We start from the raw sequence: 27,850 nt of genomic DNA on the forward strand, positions 1-27,850 counted from the left end.
GGATTCAAAGGCACTACCTCTGGTACTGGACGTGAATTTGTTTGTTTCCCCATTTCTCTTTCCTTGGGCTCTGCATTGACTTATTTCTGGATACTGCTGTGCTAAGATGCTCTTGCTCTTTTCTTAATGTTAATCCAGTCCTCCATCTCTGGCCTAGACCTGCCATTTCATCCAAATCCTTCAGGCCAGCCCTATGAGAGCTGATAGTCAGCTAAGTGGTCTGATTAAACTGTTTTAATATTAATTAATTGTATCAAAATTAATATTGTTACCAAAAATGTAATTTATTTATTCAGGTGAGAATTTTGGGTAATAATAAAGCCCATTACATGACTGAAGCTGACATTTTGGACAGAAAAACACCAGTCTGTTCTTTGAGCAATAGCTCACTTAAGGAGTGAGTTTATATATAAAGGTTTGTATTAAAACAGTTATTAATATAAAAAAAAATGTAATAACATTTACAATATCACTAATTTATGATTCACTGTACAAAAGATTTTCTACAACTAGTATTTCATCTAATAACCACATTCAACAGGCTAGAAGCCTCCTTCTCAATTGTTTTATGGATGAAATTAACTTCTTCTTGAGTTAGAGTTCGCTCCATGTGACGGTAAATAATGCGATAACAGTGCGAAGTCAAGTTCTTTTTAGGATGAAGGAATGAATCTACCAGCTTGACCTAGAAAAAATGAAGTTAGATATTCAGTTTTTTCTTGCATTATCAACCATTCATATAAGTATAAAAAATTTTGAATTACAATTTGCATTTTTCTAGGTATACAAACCAGAGCCTTTTATATGAGTGTCTTTTGGCATGAACTGGAAACTGGTTGAAACTTGGTAACAAGGTAGTTAACCAGGTAGTTAACATGTGGAGATGGGGGGCAGCAGGGGAGTATCCCCCACTCACCAACTGTCGCCTTCAGGAACTGAGTAGGATAGTTCAGGTGGGACTAAATAATGTAAGGTACTGCCTAGTCCTGGATTATTTAGATCATGCTTAAGTGTACAGGCTGATATAAAAGGAAAAATTTTTTACAAATGTGTAGCCTTGTAGTGAGGCTACCGATTTATTTTGCCCAGATATTGTTATTATCTGATCCTACGGTCCTTGGTCTAAGCTAGGTCACTTATGGATATGTAATCCTAGGTTATAGGTTACAGACAACATCCAATATTAATCTAGTCTAAATTATTCTCACTTACTGCCTAGATTATTGTAGACATTGTATAATCTGAAAGGATTTTCTATATTAATGATAAGTTGTGGAACATTTTGTTTCGTTAAAACATTTAGTTGGAATGATAAATTCTTTAAAACAACTTGCACTTAATGAAACTAGCAATCAATGATGAGTAAGTGCCGCCCAAGTGTTGGCAAGAAACGCCGGGTTCCAGCTTCCACACAAATTAATTATCAATAACAAAAGTTTAAAACTAAAACTTTAATTGGAACTTAAAATTAAGCACTTATCTTGCTATTCTAGATGTTTCCATGATCCTCGCTAAAGAAATAAGAGAAAAAAGTAGAATTTTTTCAGTGCTGGTAATAAGAACTCTTACTGTGTTGACCAACGAACAGTAATGGTTCTTGGTCTCCGCGCCGGTCTGTTGTTGACAATATGGTGGACTGCGCATGTGCATTAATCACTTCTTCTTCTAAGCAGGTTTTGGTGGAAGAACCTGGGTATACAGCCTCGTTGTAAAGATTTGGGAAAATACCCCCTTATCTTTGAGCCCATTACATACTCCATCATGTGTTACAGTGTTTATCACTATGACACAATACCTGGCCACAAGACCAGCTAAAAGAGAATTCTTTGATATTAGTTTGGTCACCATGGAGCTCTGGTAGACCATGGAAGGGTAACTCCTTGAGGACGAAGCAAGTGACTATGCCATCAAAACATAATGAAGATGTGGGAATTTTTATACTGTATCAGTTTATGAAAAAAAAAAAAATCAAGAGCCATGAAAGTTATCAAGCTTTACACAATAAACTTAAATGGAAAAAAACATTGGCCAGATTGTGTTAATAATTTTACATGATTTACCAGAGCCTGTAAAAGAAATAAAAAAAAGTGTGACAATGGCAAAGATGGTAGGAGGGGGGAAAAGTTGTAAGATATGGATCTTGTGGAAATTCAAGATTTAATCAATACTATTCCAACAGTGGTAACAGAAAGTGACCTGATGAAGCTGACTCAAATAGATGCTATGCAAAGTGAAGAAGAAACAGCACCAGAAAATAAGTTTACATTAGATAATATTGCAAAGGGATTCCACCCATTCACCATTCTCATGTACTAATATTATGATACTGACCCATTGATAACACATGCCTTCAAAGTGAAGGAAATGACAGAAGCAACTGCATGTAAATTAGTTTTTAAAGAAATGGAAATGCAAGAATGGCAACAAATTCAAGCAGTCAAAATGTATTTCCTGAGGGTCAAACCTAAAATACATCCTCTCTTCCTACATCTTCCACATCCGCAATTACTGTACAGAGGCTTTCAGATGAGCCACTATGACTTCCCCTCTCCATCCTGTTCCTAGGATGAAGATCTTGATGATCTACCTCCAGTTATGGAATAAATGACAACAATGCCATAAAGTTTATACACATTACTCTGTTGTGTGTGTGTGTTTGTATTCATCATAATCATTGTGCAATATCACCAACTCATTACATGAACACCTGTAAGTGAAAATGGATATGAATGAGCATATCCTTGATGCTCACCCATCTCCACATCTTATGCTTGAGATGAGTTGTGTTTATACACCTGTAATGTATTTTAATGGTATTATTTTATAATTTAATAACTTAAATACAGTATAAAAAAATTAACTACAGTACTACACTCAAAAACCATAGTTCAGGTGCTCTTGTGTATCTATCTCTCTCTCTCTTCCTCAATGTGACTATTGTATGTAATTGTACTGTACTGTATTGCATATAATTTGGTAGATAATCAACTGCTTACAATACTTATCGGCAAGGTTTATGACCAACAATCTGTTGTAGTTTTGGGAATTATGGTTTGGGTCCAGAGTTATTTACAGATTTTCAAGTTTCATGACAGCTGGTGTCCTAAACTCCTGTGAAATTCAAATGACATCTGTAGTAGCTTGATAAGACCACAATCATATTATAGACTCACTTAGTTTGCTCAAAAGTTTTGTTCTTAAATGAGTTTAAAAACTGAAACTGAAGCATGGCAAATTTAAAGAATTACACCTACATAGAAACATAACTCAGAGAATGTTGGTTTTGTTATTATTCTGGATCTTTTGCATATTTTCTCTCGGAAATTTTGGTCTTCAAATTGTTATTCTTGATCACAGTGCTTACCCTTTGGAGGCTGGCAGACAAAAGTGCCTCTTTTATTCAGTATCTACCCATACAAAAAAAAATTCATACCTTTGATAATAAATGTGAAAAAAATAAGAAGTCATCACTAACCTGCTCAACTAAATTTCCTCCTATGTTCCTTACAAGGTCATAGAAATCAGCAGAATTGTATCCTTCAGGAGGGAGCCAAAAGCTTATATCATTTGTACACTGTGGAAACTGACTGACTCTCTGAAAAAATATTAAATTTCAAAATAATTTCCTCATCACCAAGAAACCTTATCAGCTGTACATATTAAGGCAGTAACCATTCCCATTCAAAATATTTTTTTAGCAACATTTAAATATTTAATTTACCTGTAGTTTATAGTGCTATTTCATTTGTCACAAAATTTTCCCATACAAACCCCCTACAAAGGAAGATGAAAAGCATGAGTCTTTTGGCAGGTGAACGGTGCCCATGTGCACTAAGGCCTGGCAGGCCCCAGCTGACAACACAGCTTATTCTTCATTTGTTTGTGTGTGCAAAGACTTCTGGTATCCCTCAGAATCCTTAATGAATAACTGTAGAGATTTGTTTTTGGAATTATGACCTCAATGCACTCCATTGTATGTTAACTCCCTCTTTCTTACAATCAATTCTTGATCTTACATTTTTACCTAATTTGTGCACGGTAGTGTTTACCAAATAGAAGTCTTACTTTAGGTGATAGCACAGAAGGAACGTAAGAACAGAATTTCCTTCTTGGGATATTGTTGTTATTTATTTTCTTACAATCATAAGTATTTTTTTATGGCATAAATTTTCTTTAAGGTTCAAGCATCATAAAACAAACTCGCTAGTCAGCTTAATGTTTGTTAACACTCATTCATTTTATCATTACCCTTAGACATTATTGCTTTACCTACATAGACTAATGTCACTTCTGGTTTACTTATCCTATCTCACCTAATGGATGTTACTGCCTGTTATAATAAATTTTATATAAATATTCTAATTCTGAATTTGAATGCTTGAGTGAGAACTATTTGTTTTAGTTCCTCCACTTTGCATTTCGCTTTAATTCCATGCTGAGAGCTATTTATACACTTAATATTGGCATAGGAGACACTGGAAAAGGTGGGAATATGCAGTATATACTGTGATAGCTCATGAAGAAAATTATGGAAAAGGATATTATATTAGAAAAATGGAGAGAGAACACACTGACACTGATTTTAAAAGGGAGAGATACTGTGCAAGGCTGCAAGAGTTATAGTTATTGAATTAATGGCCCATTCTGAGAATATTTTAAAGAATTATGGATGGAAGGCTTTCAGACAGACAACCAAGATTGGAGAACAGCAACTGTTTTAAAAATTAATTGCTACAATTAACAAAATAATTCCCCTTACACCTGGTAAGAAGCATGGACAAAAGCAGAGGGCTTTTTATATGGTCTTCATCGGCCTAGAAAAGGCAAATGATAAGAGTACAGTACCTAGACATGAGGTGTGGAGAAATCGGGGGGAGTAGCAGGCACCAGAAAAATATGAGAAATTAATACAACCATGAGAAGAGCTGTAGGGATGACTTGTAGCTTCCAGGTCAAAATAGGACTGAACAAGTGTTCAATACTGAACCCCTTATTCAATACTGTGCTGGATGCAATGGCTGAGGATGTAATGGAGGAGCTTTTTGGTGTAAGCTCTACACTGATGACATTGTGCTGATTGTAAAAACTACAGAGTAGCTAGAGAGAGAGCTTGAGAGGCTGAGATGTGTGTTGCAGAGTACTATAAAGGGATAAAGTAAGTCAGACAAAGGCTGAATGTAATTAACAAATGAGATGGATGATGACCCGTGAGCTTCAACGGAGCTGGGAGGAGAGAAAACCAAGAGTTTTTAAGTACCTGAGCTCAATAATAGATGTGTGATATGGATAAAGACATTACGCATTGAATTCAAGCCAGATAAATTAATAAGAGGAGAATATCAGGTGTACTTTGCAATAAGTGTTCCCATTAGGCTGAAAGGCAATGTACGTAAGTTGGTGGTAAAACCAATTACTATGCTGTTTGAGCTATAACCACCACTGATGAAAATGGAGAAACTTACATGTAGCAGAAACAAGGATGCTCAGACGAATGAGTGGAATGACATGAAGAGATAAATTAAGAAACGAATACATCAGAGAATCAGCAAAAGTCACTGAAGTGTCAAAGAAAGCCCTAGAATCAAGACGAAGAGAGGATTTGGGCACCTGTGAGGAGCAGAGATGAAGGACTGCATTCTAGGAAAAACTTGGAAAAGGCTCATTAAAAACAACCCCAATTAGGGATTAAACTGAGAAGAATAAGTAATAGCCAATACGAGTAAAACTTGTAATGCTTCCTTTAAAAACCTAAAAATGCATACTCCCTTTCAATCATGCCATCACTCCTAAAAAACTTGTAAACAGTATATCATAACCTTAACAATTAATCCTAATTTAAATCTACCAGCATTTTTACCAATTTCAGATCTGCAATACAGGCAGTCCCCGGTTAAAGGCCGAGCACCAATAACCGAAATTCATTGATAATTATGGTAATAAATGGCATTTATGACATCGTAAGCACCAATAAACTGCTTATTGGTGCCATTAACTGCTTACCGACACCAATAAACTGCTTACTGACACCGATAAACCACTTTACCGACACCGATAAACCGCTTACCGATGCAGATAAACCATTTTACTGATGCCAATAAACCGCTTACTGATGCTGATAAACCACTTACTGACCCCAAAAATCACTTACCATTGCCGAAAATTTGGTTAACGACGTCGTTAGCCAAGTGCCATTAACCAATGCCAATGATAAGCAAGGACTGCATGTAAATCTATCATATTTGGATGTTTTTCTTTATATTGTATGTATATTCTAGATGTGATATTAGTAAATTGCAGTGGTATTTTAATTACAACTGATTATTACTAATTAAAAATTCATTAAATAATTAGAAAATCTATTAATACATGAAGAGACCCAAGAACCTTAGTAAAAATCTAAATACTTGGTCCCTCATTCTGAATAGGACAATGCTTTTACTGTATCACAATGCACTATGACTACTGATCCTAGACTGAACAACTACATTGCCAATACTATATCATCACAGAAGTTACACCACAACAATGCCGCTGTGCACTGACCTTAAATTTGATTTTTGTGGAGGGATCATCAAAATGAAACTGTGATAATATTCCTGAATCTTGAGACCAGAATACCCTTATGTCTGGGATTTCATAGAATTTCATGGCCCATCTTTCCAATCCAAGTCCAAAAGCCCAACCAACTTTGTGTCCAGAACTGCCTGTGAAAGAAAAAGGTTATTGTTGTTTCATAAAGAAAATAATTAATAGTTCCATATACTTCTGTTGAGCCTACAGAGTAATGAGACAGTTAAAGAGGAAAACGAATAATAACTTAACACTTTCTTTGTAAACACTGACACTGAATGAGCAAACATATGATGAATATGCCATCTCCAATGCAGTAAGTCAGTGTGATGTAATGTGACATTTGATCACTGAGATTACTGGCATTTCCCAGCAGTACTGTATTCACTTCAATTTTTATGGGAACAATTTAGATATGACTCAATAAAGATACTGTGCATTGAATTGGGATGAACCACACAGATAAAATGATAAATAAGCCAGCTGAATTTACTACAAAATATTGAAATGACTTTTATGGATGTGCTATAAAAGAATTCACTTGCCATGAGTAATTAATGAGAGATATGATAAATAAGAGGTTCAGTATGCTGTAAACTCAATCACTGACCCCAAAAACCAAATGACAGTTTTCTGGGCATTATTTTACAACAAAAATATGCACACATCCATTGAAAAAATCTTGCTCTTTAGTTTAATTAACGTATAACTAGTGAGGATAAATGAATACTCATCTAGTCAAGCATAATAAAATACAACCTAATCAGGACATGGCACTAAAAACACCAGATTCATTGGAAGTTCAGCATACTTGTTGTAAACTGAATTGCTGAGCCCAAAAACTGAATGATAGTTTTCTGAGCATTATTTTACAACATAAATATGCACACCAGATGCACCGTAATTTCAGCATATTCAGGTCTTGTCAAATGTGTTTAACTGGTAACATAGTTTTTATCAAGTTGCTGTGAAAATATATAAAGTTCAGAAACTCTGAATATATACAAGGACACAGACTTTACTGTATTTTTCCTTGTTCCAAAAAATCTGGATTTTATAGTTTCAAAGGAACAAATGTGAAACAGCCAGTGTTTTCTGACTCACACTTTTACCTGGACTTATTCATTCTGTAAACTCTTAAAGAATTGATGCAAAAACTTTTGTTCTCTCATATGATTAATTATTCTGAATTTCCAAGAGATTTATCTTTGAGAAAATATTGATAAATTAGAGTTAAAATCTTAATGCCAAGTTAAACAAGTAAAAAATGTGCTGAAGTTTCTTTGGCGCAATCGAGTTTTCTGTATGAGCTGCAGCCCACAAAGCTTTCAGCCACGGCCCGGTGGTGGCCTGTCCTATAGCATTGCCAGACACATGATTATGGCTAACTTTAACCTTAAATAAAATAAAAACTACTAAGGCTAGAGAACTGCAATTTGGTATGTTTGATGATTGGAGGGTGGATGATCAACACACCAATTTGCAGCCCTCTTGCCTCAGTAGTTTTTAAGATCTGAGGGCGGACAGAAAAAATGCGGATGGACAGACAAAGCCAGCACAATAGTTTACTTTTACAGAAAACTAAAAATAGGAAAAACCATACATCTCTTCAAATAAAAATTAACTACTGGTATGTTTTATAAGTATATACATTAAAACAAATGGGGAATGTGGTGAGAGACAGTATATACATTAAAACAAATGGGGAATGTGGTGAGAGACAGACGACTGATACATTCTCTAGTTGTATTTAAGGATTTTTTTTTTCGGGCATAACGTCTGGTAACTGAGGTGGTATTTAGTATTCCTATTCACTTCCAAACAAGATTATTGATAAAATAATTGCTGCAAGATGGTGAAACAATCAATGGTGCTTTAATAATAATTTCCTTTCTTGATGAAGCTGATACAGCTCTGCAGCTAGAAAGAAGAATCCAACCATGTTTGAATTATTTATACATATTAGGTCCTTCAATTTATTTCACTGAAAGACAGAAAGACTTGCGGACAAACTAAAGAAGGCTTAAGTATCAACTCTGACCCTTATGCCTTCTTTAGTGCTGTCATACTGGATAGCAATGGATTCCAGACCTGGTATCACAAGGAAATTATTATAGTTCTACTCCTCTTCCACTGAATTCTGTGACACAAAGTATTAAACATTTTTATTAGGCGAAACAAAATTAAAAGTCTCTGAAACAAAGAACAAAATCTCTGAAATAATGTGATCTGCTGAAGAAAATGCCCTTTCTGACTAAATCACTTTCTTGCAGATGTACTCCACTATACTAATTAAATCAATTCCTTGTCTTGCTCATTTATATAACCTAAGTACTAACACTCTTGGGGGCTCATCTAAAATTTGAAATGCACTGCATATTTAGTCTGTGGAAAAAGTGAAATATTACACTGCAGTGTCCAAACGTTAAAGGTGAATTCCACTGAAGAAATCCAAATATGAGAGGAATACAGATACTGGAAAATAAACAAAAAGAAGAAGCCCAAACTATTACCATAAAACATCCCAGAAAGTTTAAAAGCCAATCTGAAAATGACCTCACTTGTTACATATTGCCCTTCCCCCAACACATTTTATTAATCAAAAACATTGTTCTTATCAACTATTGTCATGGTTTTGCTAATAAGAACATTTTTTCATGTTCATTAGTTTTAAAGCTGAAGCTGATGAGTAAGGAAAGGAAGACTTTGCTTAGCTTCCACTGTCTACGTGGACCAAGCTAAGAATGAGCATGTATAAGTAAGATGGAAGGTTCCTTTGAATGTCAAGGAGTACTTACCTGAAAATGCAAATCACATCTTCTATCCTCAATGAATAACAGCTCAGCACTCGGGTAATTTTTGCCAATCTGGCACTATAAATATAATTACAGACACATGGAAGAACATAAACTTACTGTATTTCCACATTTCCTTAATGTTCCGATCAGATTAATAGCTTTGAATCATAGCCTCATCCTTTACACTTAATTTACTGATCACCATAATACAAAATTTAATGCATAATAACCATCCTTAAGGCTAATTTCACAACTAATTCAATACTTACAGTTAACAAGAATCTCCTGTTCTATAATGCCACAGCCTAGAAGTTCTATCCATTCACCTCCAATTTTAATCTCAAGCTCCCATGAAGGATGAGTAAATGGGAAGTAAGCATCTACCCATTTCATCTCTACATCTGAAAAAGTCCCAGTATATTACAACATTAATTGACACCCTTCAATGGTCATAACTACATTATAATGCAAAGTTATTCAGTACACTGTCAGATACAGACCCTTCCTACATAAAAATTTTCAAAGATAAAAATATTCTGATTCAATTTAAGTTATTTCTTGTTACATTTTTATATGGTATTTAGTGGCAGTGAAAACAGTATTATTTGAATCTGAGTGTACAATACAGTACATGTCCAGTATTCTGCTGTCTAAGCTCTTTGTTGGGCAAGTCGGTAGAGTTGTGGCCAGGCAACTCGCTAGGCCAGAGTTCGCCTCTCCGCCCGGCTAATGAAGAGTTAGAGGAATTTATTTCTGGTGATAGAAATTCATTTTTCGCTATAATGTCGTTCGGATTCCACAATAAGCTGTAGGTCCCGTTGCTACGTAACCAACTGCTTCTTAGCCACGTTAAATAAGTCTAATCCTTCAGGCCAGCCCTAGGAGAGCTGCTAATCAGCTCAGTGGTCTGGTAAAACTAAGGTATACTTAACTTTTGTACATGTGTCTGACATTATCGATAAAGCAGCACCAGATTTAACCGGAATTTGTATTAAAAAAAATGGCTTTGATTTGATGTGCTGACTGCAAGTAAATATGGCTCCATTCTCATCTCTTAACTGCTCTCATCAGTATGTTTGTTTTAGTTGAGTACAAAACAAATTCTGCAATTACATTATTGCTATACCATACTAAATAATGTCAGTGTAACAGTATTAATTTATTGCTTATCTTTCATTTGCATAAAGAATCTCAAACTGAAATCAGAGCACTTTAGACCAAAATCTAATCCCCCTTCACTTACTCTGATGAAAAGATGGTTAATGGACACTGCAGGTATATACCTTGGGTAGCAAGGGCTGAATATGGACTGGCCCATGCTAATACAATCAAAGGTTGTTCTTCAATTGCAAGTGATATGACATGAATAGCAGAAAAAAATGTTCACCAATTCCACAATATAAGGAACACTGGAACCAGTCATCCTTGTTCCACACACCAGACACCAACAACTCCTCTACAGTATGTGTGCACCTCACCCTTCATGAGATGCGCCTGAGAACAGGAGTGTCTCTGGAGGGGGAGTGCCAAGCGGCACCCTTATTGTGAGATTCCCACTGTCCACCCACCAATCAAGGTCCTTTCTCCCTACCTGAGAGAGGATAACTGGAAAGGATGGAGAGTCTGTTGTGGGAGACCAGAACCCTTTGAACCTGTTGAAAGAACCATCCTCACCAGGGGCACAACCCCCTTGTTGAGGAAAACATATTGGCTACAGCAAAGGACCATAGGTTCAGCCAAAAGACTGCTTGAAGAGAGGCCAAGGCTGTCGACTCCAAAGCCATCACTTCCAAGCGAGAGAGAGAGATACTATCAGTGAAGAAGCAATCTAGCAAGACACTGGGCAGCAAGTGCTTCAGGTTCAGGTCTACCTGTATGGCCAGTATTGCACTCATATCCAGGAAGTAACATTTCCTCTGAAGAGTAAGAGGTGGAGGAAGTAGCTAACTGGACCAGCTAGACTGAAGTGAATTGTCTTGTCCTGAGACAAGAGAATTCACCTGGTCCAGGACCCAGCCAACAAGCTTGTTTAATGACAAACCAATCAAGGGCCAAGGGTCTTTTTGCAATCTGCATAAGCTACCACCGTCCCTTCCTCTTGGTCATTATGTTGCCTGACCAGCTGAAGGACCTGTCGAAACTGTCTCTGTAACTCAGGATTATCAGGGTCCTGGGGCAGAGGACACTTTGGGCCTCCCACTTCTCAGATATCTCAGATAACTGCTAAGAACCCCCTGGGGATTGTTCAACCACTCAGGCACACGAGCTGTCCAGTCCTAGGACCATGCCAGGTTCATATGCATACATGGATGGACTGGACTGGAAGCATGAACAGTCCCTATCACAGTCTATGGACCTGTTTGATCCCTTTCTCTTGCAGAAGCCCAAACATGTGAATGGTCCCCGGCACCCTTGTCCAACTGAAGAAGACTGGGGCCTTCTCAGGGGAGCAAGACTGCAGGCAATTACCAACCCATGGTGGTGATGTCCTCAAGGCCTCTACTTTTGTATTGATGTAAATGAAATAAGTTTAGACTGCATGAGTGCATTATAACAAAAAAGCATTACAGCACCATAAATATATTAGCATAATATAAGGTAAAAGTGAAGTAATTACTGGGATAGGGGACAAGCAAGATTTTTCTTTATTGGGTAGTATCAACAAGACTCTGAATAATGGTCCTGTACAAAATAAACAGGCATCCCTTATCACCTTTGCTATTACTGTATAACAGAAATATGCTCAGTAGGTTCAGCTGGTGAGTTGTGTGTGATGTTAAATTACAGAAAGCCACCTTACCAAAGAGATACATCAATCACTATAATTATAGGTTCTCAGTTTACAATTCTTAAGGCAAGATCTCATGGTTAATACAGTGTCACAACACATACTTTGTCTCCTCATACCAGTTTAAGGTTAAACCATTTAATTTTTTGTGGCATTATATTTTCAATAGAATTAGAAATTTATGTTATTAACTTCATAATCATGATTGGAAAGCTATATTTTAATAATTTCAGGATATACAATACAACATACCTTTACTAATGACTTCTTGATATACAATACAACATACCTTTACCAAAAAGTGTTGTTGCTAATCCTTCTAAACAACCTTTAAGATCACTTTCAAGGATATCTACAACTTCTTGCTTATGAACACCTTGTCTCTTATTTGTTCTCTCACCATTTTTAAATAAAGTGAATTTCTCCATATCCTGCTGTACCCCAAAAACCTGAAAAACATAGCTTTATTCATTCTCTCTGTCAATGACAGCTTACATGTGTGTAGAAACTTAAGAGTAAAATGAAAAGCATAAGAGAACATAGTACAAAGAATGTGATGAGTTTCTGCAAGCTGAATGGTCTTGAAACAGCATTTATTTTTTATAATAATAATAATAATAATAATAATGAAAATAATAATAATAATAATAATAATAATAATAATAATAATAATAATAATAATAATAATAATAACAACAACAACAGTATAACAGTTCCAAGTATGTGCTCATAATTAAAATTCTTCATATAACTCTATACATGTATAGAATTCTCAGGCATCCAAAGACTAATACATATACAGTATCTGTAATATTACTTATGCCGCTGAATAACTTACCTCTTTGACATCACATAATCTAACTCCTTCCATCTGATGAAAAACAGGATAGTGTGAAGAATCAATCTCATCACGCCTGAACACATCACCAACCACCAGGAAGTTGTCAAATCCCATTTTTATCATTTCACACTGCAAATAAAAATAATATAAATAAAAAGAAAATTTAATTTTCATTATAATTTCTAAAGTTTCAACTTTGTGGTACTAGACAATAGAAAGATTTCTGTACTCCCTATTTTGAGAAATTCATGCCAAAATTAGTATCTGGTCCAGGTCTTAATCTATGAGAGTGGTTCACAAACTTTTTGAGATCCCAAGACTCATCCCTGGCATCACCAACATATGTACACACACACACACACACTAATTTATCAGAGATCAAATTTACAGTAAATTTAAAGTCACTACTAATTTAACACTAAAAATAAGTGTAACCTCATAAACCTACGGTTTTAGTAATCAGAAAGGGGAGTTACATCTCACCTGTAACTATGCAGTCCCTACATTTTAACTTCAAAAAGATATAAACAATTGTTCAAAGTTTTAATTCTGACTCTGGAAAACAAAATAAAACCATGTTTTGTATATATAAATATACATACATAATTATACATGTGTATAAATGTATGTATATATATATGTATGTATGTATGTATGTATGTATGTATATTTATACACACACACACACACATATATATACGCAGACAGTTCCCGGTTATCGGCGGCCTCAGTTATTGGCAACCTGGTTTTATGGTGCTTGTCTAGCGACAACAATAACTGGATTTTCAACGACGATAACTAGATTTTTGGTGCTGATATGCACCGATATATGCTTATCGGTGCCGATACCCACTTAACAGAGGTGCTGATCTCCGCTTATCGGCGGCAATATTCGTCTGTTTCTGGTTATTGGCGATTTTCAGTTATCATCAAGCCGTGAACGGAACCCTTGCCGATAACCAGGGACTGCCTGTATATATATGTATATATATATATATATATATATATATATATATATATATATATATATATATATATATATATATATATATATATATAAATATATATATATATATATATATATATATATATATATATATATATATATATATATATATATATATATATATATATATATATATATATATATATATGTTTGATTCTGTGCTTTGTGAAGCCTTGTCTTATTTTATTCTACTAACTGAGCTTGTCTTGTGACATCATCTATTACGTTTCATTCATCCCTCCAAAGCATCCAGCATGGACTACTTTTACTATAGCCGATTCACTTAAGGTAGATTCTTGGGCCTACGAGACGTTTGTTTGGCGGCCTCTGATTGGCTGGTACCGGGAGGTATGCAGCTCGCTCACTGTATTTTAACGTTTGTAGCTCAGAAAACTTGCAATATGTTTATATTTCTTCATTTATCTCACGGTTTACGCAAGATAGGAAAGTTCTGATCATACCATAGGATTCGGTATTAATTGTACAACTAAATCGTGATTTTCTGAAACCAGTAAGATAAAACACAAAGGAATTACAACGAGTAGAAGTGAAGAGAGAAGCATTTCATTCTTTATACCTGTTTTTACATATCGTCGGATTTTGCATCATTCATGCGATCAAGATAAAATAAAACTAGTGTTTTCATACAATAAATTCACCCTGAATACGCTGGTGCTTTCAGATTTTAGATGCGTGTGATATGTGGAGAGAAAATGAAGAATATGCCATATTATGTAGCATCCGTACTTGACTCAGTTTGGCAGTAGTGCCGAGAGACTGTGATCAGCAAACAGCATTGAGGCGCCGTTGACAGTTGCCAATTAGCGATATGAGAAGTTTGGAGTTTCGACAATATTTACCGTATTATTATGTCATTACATTTTCTGTACATAAATGCATAGAATTCACATTATGACTGTCGAACTTTTTCACTCCAATATCATATATGTCCGTATGTCTGGACATATCTGATAAGAAAAAATGAATAATCATATGGATACATCTGGTTGTGTTGGCTTCAATTTAGTCTAGATGAGAAATTTGCATCCTGTACGCTACATGATAAATAACAGGCTAAATAATTATGAGTTCATTATTATGTTGCTTCTCTGGTCAATAACACGAAAAAGCTGATGGTTTTTATATACTCATTCAATGAACGAAAGTGCATCTTTTTATTTCTTACCATAAAATCTACTGGTGTTGTAACATATAAAATTCTGCCTTTTTCAGAATTTGTTTGAGCTGCTCTTACACCAGAACGTTTATTCCTCTATATACATGTTATATTTGATAATTGTGCAGGCCTGTTATTTATCATGTACCTACAGTAAGCAAATTTCTCACCTAGCCTAAGTTGAAGCCAACACATCCAGATGCATCCATATGATTATTAACTTTTCTTATCAGATATGTCCAGACGTACGCATATAATTATATGATATTGGAGTGAAAAAGTTCGACATTCACAATGGGAATTCTATGCTTTTATTTACAGAAAATGTAATGACATAACAATACGGTAAATATTGTCGAAACTGTTAACTTCTCATATTGCTAACTGGCAACTGTCACCGCCTCAGCTTTGCAGATCACATCTACTGCCAAACTGAGTCAAGAACGGATGCAACATAATAAGACATATTCTTCATTTTCTCTTCACATATCACACGCATCTAAAATCTGAAAGCACCAGCGTATTCAGCGTGAATTTGTTGTTTGAAAACACTAGTTTTATTTTATCTTGATCGCATGAATGATGCAAAATCCGACAATATGTAAAAACAGGTATAAAGAATGAAATGCTTCTCTCTTCACTTTTACTCGTTGTAATTCCTTTGTGTTTTATCATACTGATTTCAGGAAATCATGATTTAGTTGCACAATTGATACCGAATTCTATGGTATGACCAAAACTGTCCTATCTTGTGTAAAACGTGAGATAAATGGAGAAATATAAAGATATTTCAAGTTTTCTGAGCTACAGAATACAGTGAGCGAGCTGCATACCTCCCAGTACCAGCCAATCAGAGGCCGCCAAACAAACGAAGAAATTATAGCCATTTTCCTTTTCATCCTCTCTGGTCACAGTAAATTTAAGGTTTGCTTACACGGATTTTCAGTTTTCTCTTCTCCATCTAGTCTTCCGTTTTTCAAACATTTTTATGACATTTTCTTTAATTTTATTGTTAACACGAGGTGTCCATACATACTGTAGCAGTTCCCATGGGACTCCCTTTGTTCACTCCTTGAAGATTCCTCCACTGATATAATAATAAATTACAGTACTCAGTGATGAATTTGTTGGAGATGAATATTTGGCTAAAATTCTCCCATTATACCCTCTGATTTAGGGTAAAGACCAGAGCAGTACTAAATCTTTCTATGATTTAGTACTGTACTACCAAGTGTTCAATGAGGCTTTCATGTGCTTTTGTTTGTATTAAATTCTTTCATTAAATATTGCCACTATACTTTGTCAAACACCTTCTTAAGATACACTACCATATAATATATCCTTCATCTTTTTCATGTACTATACCTCTTCCATAGCTGCTTCATTATAAAAATCACTTTTTCAGAAGGACAAGCTGACAACTATCAACTTTTAGCATTTTTTGCAACCTTGTAGAATCGTCCAGCAATCTTCTCTACACTTTACGCAGTTGTATAGTATATTCCCTTTCTTTTTATAGCTTATAAGACTGGATGCAATCCATCCTGACTAATTGTTTTGGGAAAAATCATATATCAATTTTAACTGCTACAAAAAAAATAGTACATTAGTTTAATTAAGCTTTAGTGTATATAAGAGGATTGTTCATAGGTGCTAACAGACACATATGGGAAGAAGAAATTTACTGTTGTTCCAGTGTCCCTGACACACAGAACAACCACATGCCAAAACAGAGACATTATGATACTAAAGCTTCACAACTAAAATTGACAAAGGGCATCAACAGAGATATCTTGACTTAAAATGCAGATAAAAAAAAAAAGTGCTCAACCTGGTGATTGGTTGGTCTTACTTCCCATTCCCTTACAGTTCACAGACATTAACCACCTTGTTAATGAGCTTCAATGACTGAACTAACTGTTGCCAAAGGATATTCCAATATAAATAGGAAGATTTGTTTTTCCACATGAACAAAAAGAAACTAAACTCAGCACTAGAAAATGAAAATACTGTAGCTAACTTCCATACAAGGATCTACAGAAACTGCACATATGAACAGCACTTCATACATCAACTGAAAATTTTTTGCCCCCTCTCTGACTCTCAAGTGTCAGAGAATCTCACTCTCTCTCTCTTTTCTTGGACTTGGCTGGGGGGGAGGGGGTCTGCATAGGGGTCTCGACCACTTCATAGGCCTAGACTGCTCCTTTGAATCTCTCTTAGTATTCATCGCATAGCAAACACACATAGAATGAACTATCATAAACTACTGGGGACCTGTGCACATGCACCTGACCCACCCTGAGCTACATGAATTGCTGCTGCTCCTGGTAAATAATGTATCTGAGAATTATGTGCAATGCATGATTAGGCCATATAAAAGTAATGGATTTGTGGTACAATGTACCTACAATATTTACACACAAAGCAAAGTAGTAATACAAAATGAATACAATGTACCTACAATATTTACACACAAAGCAAAGTAGTAATACAAAATGAAAAGAATCAAGTAGAAGTGCAAAAATGACATTCACTGTTGCATTATGAAAGTTATTCACCATAAAATGACAGATTTAAAAAAGAAGCTTAGTGCACTTCCGATCAATTAGCTCAATCTGGCATCACTGAATATCTTGCTTCCACAGTTCTTGAAACAGAGCACCATACAAAACACTAAAAGAACAATGAGGAGCAACATTAGCATGCAGTCATTCAGGAAACCTGGCTGATATATAACTAAAACCATATTAAGATAATTTATTAAGATAATAAAAAAGTTGACATGTGTATTGTACTGAAGGTAAAAATATTTACAATAAAAACTGACCTGATGTGCACTGGTGTGAGCACGCAACAAGTAATTTTCATTAACATAATAATTGTCGCTTTTTCGCCGGCTTATGTGGTCCTTTGCAATCAATAAAGAATCAAAATTAGCTTGGGTGGTCACAACAGGATGAAACTGATTATGAAGAGAGAACAGTGGGTTTCCTCTGGCAGTAACATAACGACTATACAAATACTTAACTATCACAGTTTGTATATGATTCAGTGGGTGATATTTTTTAAGGTGAAGATTTTGACCAATATGAGATAAAATTTTTGGTGTAACATTTGTCATATGGTCCACACTGTAATCCTTCCCCGCAATTGTAATCTGAAAAAATATAAAACTGTATATATACAGTACTTAAATATAATACAAACATATAATATATATATATAAGTAAATAAAAGAGAAAAAGGGCAGATGAGTGAAAAATTTCCAGAAGTTACATAAATAACCACCAACAATGCATGTACATACATGGTATGTGCTGACAAGTTTTCTTTTTTACAAAAAATAGACAAAAAAAGTTCCAATACAATACAGTAAAAACCCGCGTATTCGTGGGGGATGCGTACCACACCCCGCCACAAATAGCTAAAATCCCCAAATACTTAAAACCCCTCTAAAAACACTTAGAACTGCCTATATTGATAGTTTAAACACAAAAAAACCCCTCTGAAAATGCTTATACCTGAGTGTAGATCCCTTAAGGCTGTAAATGGTAAATGTTGCAAGAAATTCACCAAGCAATTTTACAAGTTAATCAATGTCTTTTTGTTTTATTCATGAATTAGGTAAGAATGAGTATGCATATTTATGTAGAATATATGCATATGCCATAACTCATTACAAACTGTGACAGCTTATATGATTTATCATTATTGTATGTACCGGTAATTATCCACATCATTTGAATATGCTGTTTAATAAACCTCCTGCAAGCTTGCTATGAACACACTGAAACTGAATCATAGTATCAGACAATATTTCTGGTGTTCTGTGAGCTCAAGCTGCCAAGAATTAAGACAAAGTTATTCATTAAGAGTTAATGACTTTGGCAGACTTCATCCAAACCTGCGTGTGGGTGGAAGTTGGTGATGTATGGCTGAAGACGGAATACCATTTTTACTTTGCCTGTTAATTTAGAGCTAGTGTAAAATAACTTACTCTTTTATATTATTGTAGCTCATTTCCTTGTAAATGTATCCACATTTTCATAAGCCCATTATATACAGTGATTTGCATAAATAAAGAAAATATAAATGAAGAAACAAGGCATATAAATTGCTCCAGCCAATCATGAATGTTGTTACAATATGAAGATGCTCTCATTTGGGAAAAGGTAAAAAAGACCTGCAGTGTTTCCATAATATTCTCATACAAGAGGAACTAATGGGAGAGGTAGCTGTATTGAAATTCCTGGAGGTAACTGTACATACAGCTACAATATCAAGTCAAAATTTGGAGTTTTTTGGATGCACAGTTCATCAAAAAGCAGGTTAGATAGTTTTAAACACACCCACAGGATTAAAGGTAAGGTTTTCTTATGATTTTCTACGATGTCCCAGGTTATGTCGGTTTTTGGCTTACACAGCGGCGCTAGAACAAAACCCCCGTTGAAAACTGGGACTGCCTGTACAGGAATTTGCATGCACTGCCAGCTGGAACTGAAGGCTCTCCTATCCTTCTCTGGCATCTGAAAGCTTGCAGTGATGACCATAAAGGCTACTATAAAGTAATGGATTTGTAAATGAACAAAATTTATATTGTTTTTAGAACTGTACATTTGCCTACTGTATGCACACATTTTACTTACTTTTCCTTCAGAAGCATTACTCGGAGGCAACTGAATACGACCGATAACAGGATGTATACAAACGTCGAAAGACTGGTTGCCTTAAAACTAACACCATTTCTTGGTTTCGTCCTGACCTGTGTAGTTGTACTCAATCAAACCTGTAAAGGAGAGGTAGTATTCTCTATACACTGCATTGTTTACCCAAGTCAAGTTAAGTGTAAAAAGACCTGCAAAGCATGTGCTAGTACATTTTCTCCAAAAAAGTTCATAGTGGTATCATAGGAGTGATTAATTACCCAACACCAAGTGGCATTTCAGTATAGGTGAAATAAGATAGATGCATGTGAAAATATTTTCCTGTAGTGGACAATTACATGTAGCAGTGGGCTGCATGTTACTCACAGTATAGTACACACAAACTGCAAAAGGTTTAAAAATTTTTTTAAACTAAGTTGAATTTTAGTACAGACCATTCACAGTTCTTTACCAGTGAAGAGAATTCTGGCCAAAGAGAAAGCAGAACCACGTGAAGCATCTATGATACTGGAAAAGTCCCTTTGGGAGGAGGATCAAGCGAGGGGGTGGCGTACAGAAAACCGCTTTTCCAACATTTCTCTTTTCTGCTAACAATGCATCCATATGGGCGAATGCTTTCTTCGAAGGCGAAGACAGAACCATACGTGGAAGTCTGGCAGTACCTGGAGGTTGTCGCATAAAGAAAGCCGACCCTGGAGATGAAGGTACGGCTGGAGAGAAGAATGAGGGGTAGCAGATCAGGAAATATCTGAGCAGAGCAGAGTAGTTCGATGTAGGTTGCTCCTCTTCTACTGGTTCCTCAACAGAGGAAGCGGGTGATCCTGGAGGGTCCGAGGTTCTTGCACTACCAGAGTTGGCTTTTGAAGAAGGCTCAAAATTTTGTCAAGTCCAAGTTGAAGCGACGCCAACAAAGGATCTTGGGCAGCTGAAGGAAATTCACCTGAAGAATAAGGTACTGGAAGCTCTCCTTGCGGGGCCACATAGATGCTGGAAATTAGGTGAACTTCGAGGGAAAACGCCCACAGACACTGGGCGCCCACTCTCTGTCGAAGCAGACACTGAATCTTTCAGGGCCAAATGGTGGGCACTCAGCGATTTGACATTCAAACACAGAGCAATCATACACGGGATCTTCCACGTCGAAACGATTGGATACTGGGCCCCCACGAACTGGAAAAGCGGACACTGAACGCTCATGAGATGGGCACTCGGACGAAGTGCACTCATATGCTGGGCACTCGGACACTGGGTGCTCAAGAGATAAGAGCTCGGACACCGAACAATCTTCCAGTTGGCAGTTACACACAACACTATCAGACTCTGGGCACTTTGACCCAATGAACTGGGCTGGAAAACATTCTTTTGGGGTCGGAACGCACTTTCGCAGCTGAATGGGCGCGAGAATCTTTCACTGGCGACTCCCAAAAAACTAAATGATGGGAAAGGGCTACATTCCCTCTCTACAGCTCACTTACGAGACGGGGGCGAATCTGTTTCTAAGGAAGTGCCCAGCCTTTTCAATGGCCTAGAAACTTTTGTAAAATGACAACTGCGCTCCTTGGTTACGGGAGTCTGAATCACTAGACAATAGGGCATGTACATCCATTCAGACGCCTTTCCAATGGTGTTCCTCCACAGCCTGGGACTGCTGGACAACAGGCTTGGATGAGGCGACAACTGCTTGTGGGCAAACCCCACCGACCTCCCTTGGACTGCCAGTTTGCTTCCTCCCATGTTTGCAAGGGGAGTTTAGCAGGGACCTTGGTCTAGGAGCACTGGTGGGACGAACAGCTGCCCCCTCCACTGACACTGCACTCAACACTACACTTAAATTTGTCCATCAGGACCTTCACAGAATTCCCAATCTGGGAAACAGTATTCACAAGCAAATTAAATTTCTGATCTACCCGTGCTTTTAAGCTTTTAAGTTGGATGCAATTCTAGCTTTTTTACTGTCCAAGACTTTTCCTTCTGGGAGCGGTATTAGTTCTGTCGAGACTACTTCATGTGCAGCTGGGGTGTCAGGTGTTGCTGGTAATCCTCTTCCCCTTTTCTCCCATCCTCCCCCTTTTCTATGGCGCCTAATGGAACTGCGTCTTCTCTTGTTCACCCGCGTTGTGTTGTCATAGGTGAGCCACAGCAGTCAGTGCTTTTCTCAGTTTTCCCTTGAGTAGACCTGGATATTAGTTATGAGAATTCATGTCACACCAAATCCTCCTCTGGCAGAAGAAGAGATTGAATTGGAGGAGTCTCCTTCTGCTTTAGATTGAATTGGAGGAGTCTCCTTCTGCTTTCCAGCACTTGCTGGAGAGTTGAGCTTCCCTTTATCCTCATTCAGTGGAGGGAAAAGGCTCAACAGAGAATAGTCTCCATTATTTTCGAGCATTTTTTATCCCATTAATTTCTCGAAAAAACAGATTATACCTTCAATTACAACTTGATTCTACGAGAATTCTTGGGCTAAGATGCACAAAGGTTGTTCTTTTCACAACGTCAGCATTGGTCTTAGTTAATATTTGTAGTCACCACCTCAAAAGATTCAGGCGCGTTACCAGCTCTTAAACCTTCTTTGGTCAAAGATTTGGTTTTCTATATCTGTCTCATTCCTTTGAAGAGACATGCTTGATTACTGGCAAAGTGCTTTGGGCAATGCTGAGGTGGAGGTCTGGTCCAGGTCTCTACTTAGAGTTAATGAATATTTATCTTTTCCTGAACTTTTGCTTAGTACAATCTCCCCTTCTCTGTGCCAGCTTAAGGAGTTAGTGGTGCAACCTGGAATTTAATGTCGGAAGAGTCATTAGTTTTTGACTTGCATGGTCAAGGCCACATCAGATGCTGCCTGTGAATGTTAGCACACTTATACTAATCCGGTTTTGGAAGCGAGGACAATTATGCTATCATTCATCAAGGTTTCTCCTGCACAGGAGATAGGAACTGATTTGGTTTCTCCTTTGGGCTGCCTACTCAACCCGACTCTTTTAAGAGGATTAAGGGAGGATATATTGGTACTGGAGAATAGAGAATTTCTTGGACTTTCTCAAGTCAGGAGTGGAAAGGCCAGTCTATTTTCTTTCAGGCCCTTCAGCTAAATCTTGCCTATCTTTCTCACAGGACTCTTTTTTTTTAACTGTTAAAACCTTTCAAGGATCTGTTCAACCTTCAGGTTCTTGTAGGAGACTGATTGCAGGCTTTTGGCATGTTTGGAGAGATTAAGGAGCAGAATCTTGGGCGGTACAGGTACTGAAGGAGGGATATGCAATTCCTTCTCTGGTTTCTCTTCCACTGGTGTTGTCTCCTATAGCCTTTCCTTCATATCTTCACCACCATGAGAAGTCTCTCGTTTTTCAAAAACAGATTGTATCTTGGCCTAGGGAAGAATGCAATAGAGCAGGTGCTGATAAATTTCACAATTTTACAACCCACTATTTTTCAGTGCCATAAGCGTCCAGATACTGGCACCCAGTGTTAGATGTATCAAGACTGAAAAACTTTATTCATCTGTCCCCATTCTCAACTGAATTCTCCAGTATAATTCTAAAGGCTTTCCGAAAGAATGACTGGATGATTCAATGGACATGCAGGATGCAGATTTCCACAAACCAATAAATCTTTGGTCGTGCAAATGCCCTGGTTTTGGTCTGTGTACAGCACCTCAAGAATTCATGAGCATTTTTTCACTCACAGGGGGATGGTGTCTTCTTTTAGGAACAAGACTTTTCTACTTAGACAACTGGTTCATGTTGGCCAATTTTTCAGGATTCCAAGGGGCAAGGACCTTTCTGGCTCAGTTGCTAGGCATTATGATTTCGAGCACTCCTCCTTGACTCCTCAGTCCATGTTTTTACCCATCCCCAAAAACCCTGCTTTCCCACTATGGTCTCCAAATTGTAGGATATAAAGGTGGGGTCCAATATTTCTATAAGTTCTTATTTGCTAGAGAAACGAATGTCAGAGACTTTCATAGTACCCATTAAAACATATGAAAATTATATTTTCAAGTCTGAAATGATATTAGAATTTAACCATTTGATATAGGTAAGTCTGATTAGGTCATAATACCTTTGAAATGCCTACTACAGTTAAAGGGTAGGCCTAACCTAGGCCAGACCACATGGCCTTTCATCTACACTGGCTCCTTTAATCTACTTTACAATACCATAGGTTAGGTCAGGTTAGGTGGGGTGGTCCAGGGAGGATGTGGCCTCTCAGTCAGGTAAGAGCCTGGCACCCTTGAATAAGTTAAATTAAAATGCACACCTGCATTTCGCTTGTTTAGCATCTCCCTCAACCAAAAACCTCCATTTCCCACTGTTGCCTAGGCTTATCTTGTAACACTACTAGCCTAATTTGCTACTGAAAAGTATCTTGGAAATGTTCAAAACACACACTAGCCTAAAATATGGGAAAATCTTATTTCTAGCTACAGAATATGATACAGCTTAAAGTCAAAACCGGCTAAGAAAACTGATGACTACTACAGTGGCCTGGTTCCCACCAGGCGGCAACCAGAATAGCCTAGCCTAGGCTAGGAGAGGGTGGAAAGTAAGTTGGAAGAGAAAGAATATGAACAGAGGTACAGTAAAAGGAATGGATGCAGCTAGGGGCCGCTGCAAAGAACCTAAAGTAGTATTTGTAAGATTTCCAGGCAGGAAAAACTTTGAAAAGGCAAAAATGGCGATTCAGAATATTGACAATATATCAGCAAATGAGAAGGGTAAACTTAAACCAAAAATAAAAGTAGTCTATGTTCCGAAGGATGAAGATGACATTGTCGATGACAACTGTAATGGAAAATCCATGGACAGGTAGCCTTATTTCTGAAAATGACGACCTTTAAAATTGTTAAAGAAATGATAGCTAAAGATGACAAATATAAACACTATCATCAAATGCACACCATAAATATGAAAGGGTATTATTTTATAAGTTGCCAATACACGTTATGAAATTGTAACCAACATTTTTGAAAAGAGCTCTTCATTCTCATTATTTTGAACCCCATATACACTATGGGCAAACGATAAATAAAAAAAATTGGTAAATTTACGACTTAGAAGGTAAGAATAAGCCCCGACTCCATAGCTAATACAGCAAAATTGTAACCAGTAAACACCCATAGGTTAAGTTATACTGGTATTTTAAGGTTCTTTTAGTGCCCTATTATTTCCCAGTCATTTTTGCATGAAAAACCCAAAACCGGTTTTTGTGCAAAAATGGCTGGCTGGAGTCTTATTGGCAACTTATAAAATTTTACCAGGCTATCTATGACAGAGGTAACAAATTGTGTATATACACTGTATAGCCGTTAAAAAGTATTCGACTGTTACAAGCCCTATCAATGCTATAAATGTCAGGAATTTGGTCACAGCGCAGCAAATTGTAGAAATGACCAAGCTTGTCCTAGATGCGGAGAAAATCACAAACCAACATTTTCAATGTGCTTGTGTAAAAATTGTGTAAAGAAAGGTCATAGTACTAAACAGTATATAAAGAATATATATAAAGAATATGTGTAAAAGGTGGAAAATAATACGGATCATGGCTTTGACTAATAATCATCTATGCAATCTAATAAGAAAGCAATTTAAAAAAAAACTAAATGAGCTACGATACTGACGAGAAAACACTGAAAGACAATTATAAAATATATAAGCAGCACCTTATTTTGAAAACGTACAAGGGAATTATCCCTGTGGAGGGCTGTACATAAAAACAAAGTAAAACAAAGTGAAACACTGTACGTAAACTGGACGACAATCTTACCCAAGAACACCGCAAAGAGTGGAAGTTGTAGTAGTAGTAGTAATGATAGAGTTCGTCCTTTCAAACGTCTCCTTCGCTCGTTCCAGTTAGCCTTTGATAGCCTAGTGCTTGAGTCAGTTTGACATATAGGTAACCAATCAGAGCAAGTCTGAAACACCTTCATCATCTTTCGGAGAACATGCTATAAAAGTGTTATTTTAAATCTTATAAACGCATACACCCATCTCACACTATAATTACTATGTTTCTTGTATTTGAATTTCGATACCGGATGTTCTGTTTCCACTGTTTTTTTTTTTTAAATATGGTATTGTAGCAATATATTGCCAGATTAAAAGATGTTAGTATTATACGACCCGAGTTGTCGTGAAAAAATTGGATCCGTTTTTCCTCGACAATCCTTCATAACGTTCAGGATAAGCGAGGTGGGATGGGAAGTAGGCAGCCGAGTTCGTGGTTCTCACTTTTCTGTAAATATGTTCGAGTATTATTCATGTCAGGCAGATTGCCTGTGTAAGCAGTATCTTGAATATCAGAAGGTCTATAGAGGGATGAATGAATGTTTACTTAGCATTTCCCAACGTTCTCTGTGTGTGTGTGTGTGTGTGTGTGAGAGAGAAAGAGAGAGAGAGAGAGAGAGTTTTAGTTTGCCGTTTGAGATGGTTTTGTAAAGTAACGTAAGTTTTGAGTGAGAGAGAGAGCGAGTGTAATTGTCGTTAGTGAGTGTTTCGGTTGTTGGAAGAGGGATAAGGGTCGTTAATTGGAGTGTGTTTACGGCGCTGTCTGTCTGTGAAAATGTGAAGATTTCGGTTTTGGGGGAGTCTGGAGTTGAGGTTCAACCTTGAAAGTGGACGGTCAGTTCGTCTGAGTTTTGGATACCGGTTACCGACATTGATGGTGCATGTGTCTCTTTCTTTTTGCTCGTTTGTTGGTTGAGAGTCTGTTTTCAGTTTTGTTTGTGTGGTTTTGTGTGCTGTGTTGGCGACCGTGGACACCTTAATCCATCTCCCAGCAACCGAGGATCAGGGTGAGTGTTGTGTGTGGTTATATGTTCTATGTATCTGTGTTGTTTTTGTGTTTTTGAATTCCGCCACAGGGCTCTCTTTTAAGTGATTCAAATACAACTTTTGATAAATTAACCAACGTAGATGTTTTGAATGGGAACCGAAGTGACAACAAGATATGCGGAGAGATCTGTCATCTATGTCTTTCTCGAGGTAGCTGCGATCATTCCGTGTCAACACTTCCCCAGCCAAGTTGTTTTTCACAGTAAATAGCCGGTTCATATAGTTTGCTATTGTAATCACTGTATTTTTGTCATCCTCGGCTTGACGTGGTTTAAGTTTATCCAAGGTATTGCTCAATGATCTAGAAATGACAAATATATAACTGTAGTCTTTTTTTCGATCAACTGTCGCGAAAATTTCTTGTATTTGAGTTGTGTACTTTGTCGTGGACCTCGTGGTCCGTCGGGTCTGTGTGTTAAATTTAACTAGTCTAATTTTTTGTAATAAAATTGTAAAACCCTACCTGCTCTTGTTGGACCTTTGCCTAGATGTTTGCTGATATCGCCCTTCAGACCTGACCATCCTATTCCTGTTCCATCTGGGGACTTAGAACCTCCCAGTCGTGGGGAAAATTCACGACACAAGTTATATGAATTTTTAATATTTTCATCAAAGTGACGTTTGTAAACACGGATCCATTGAAGTACACGATTAGCCTTTGTAGTACAACTTGTAACCGTGATTTATGTTAAAGGTTGTATGCACAATGTTATGAATAAAGCTTTTCGTGGAGGGTGTTTGCCTTTCCATATTTTAAAAATCATTTAATGTTATTTATCTTCGATATTAAGATGGAATTTGGAAATTAATTGACCAGATCTCTAGTTGCTTCACATTCAAGATTAGGAAATAGTTACTCCACCAACACAGGGCTCCATTCTCCTCGATCGCATCTTCTTTCTATTCTTCATGACTTGGTTTTGATTTACCCCCAAAGTTTCAGTTTTAACCATGTCGGGAATTTCACCTCCGATGCACTAGTCCTCGAGATGTTAGTTGACTCGTGATAATCGGCCTGAAGGACAAAAAATGCAAACATACAGAAAGTCCAGCAAGATTCGGCTGGGTTTTTACAGTGTTATTACAAAATTAAACTACTTAAATTTAACAAACATAGAACCAATGGACCACGAGGTCCATGACAAATTACATAATTCAGATACAAGAAAAATT

At 36.9% G+C, this 27,850-nt stretch overlaps 1 protein-coding gene across 2 annotated transcripts; it reads right to left on the reverse strand.

The window, feature by feature from the left end:
- Positions 1-431: 431 nt before the first annotated feature.
- On the reverse strand, positions 432-25,997 carry PheRS-m (Phenylalanyl-tRNA synthetase, mitochondrial). 2 transcript variants are annotated; one of them, XM_067121825.1, is made up of 9 exons: positions 25,611-25,997; positions 19,830-19,969; positions 18,011-18,340; positions 12,995-13,126; positions 12,446-12,605; positions 9,638-9,769; positions 6,544-6,704; positions 3,476-3,595; positions 432-685 (listed from the first exon to the last, which is right to left on the reverse strand). In XM_067121825.1, exons 3-9 carry the CDS (start codon positions 18,302-18,304, stop codon positions 518-520), a joined length of 1,167 nt encoding a protein of 388 aa, XP_066977926.1. In that variant the 5' UTR covers positions 18,305-18,340; positions 19,830-19,969; positions 25,611-25,997; the 3' UTR covers positions 432-517. The 2 variants fall into 2 exon arrangements, with proteins under 2 accessions (XP_066977926.1, XP_066977925.1); XM_067121824.1 differs by having other exon boundaries at positions 25,507-25,614.
- Positions 25,998-27,850: the final 1,853 nt, after the last annotated feature.

Source organism: Macrobrachium rosenbergii, chromosome 20, assembly GCF_040412425.1.
Source record: "Macrobrachium rosenbergii isolate ZJJX-2024 chromosome 20, ASM4041242v1, whole genome shotgun sequence".
In the NCBI taxonomy this organism is placed as follows: Eukaryota; Metazoa; Arthropoda; class Malacostraca; order Decapoda; family Palaemonidae; genus Macrobrachium; species Macrobrachium rosenbergii.

Coding starts and splice junctions, on each gene's coding strand:
- PheRS-m (XM_067121825.1), bottom strand. CDS start 18,304: ATGACAAATGTTACACCAAAAATTTTATCTCATATTGGTCAAAATCTT. Junction 13,127..18,010: donor CTCACACCAGTGCACATCAG/GTCAGTTTTTAT, acceptor TTTTATTTGCAG/TGTGAAATGATAAAAATGGG. Junction 3,596..6,543: donor CCACAAAAATCAAATTTAAG/GTCAGTGCACAG, acceptor ATATTTTTTCAG/AGAGTCAGTCAGTTTCCACA.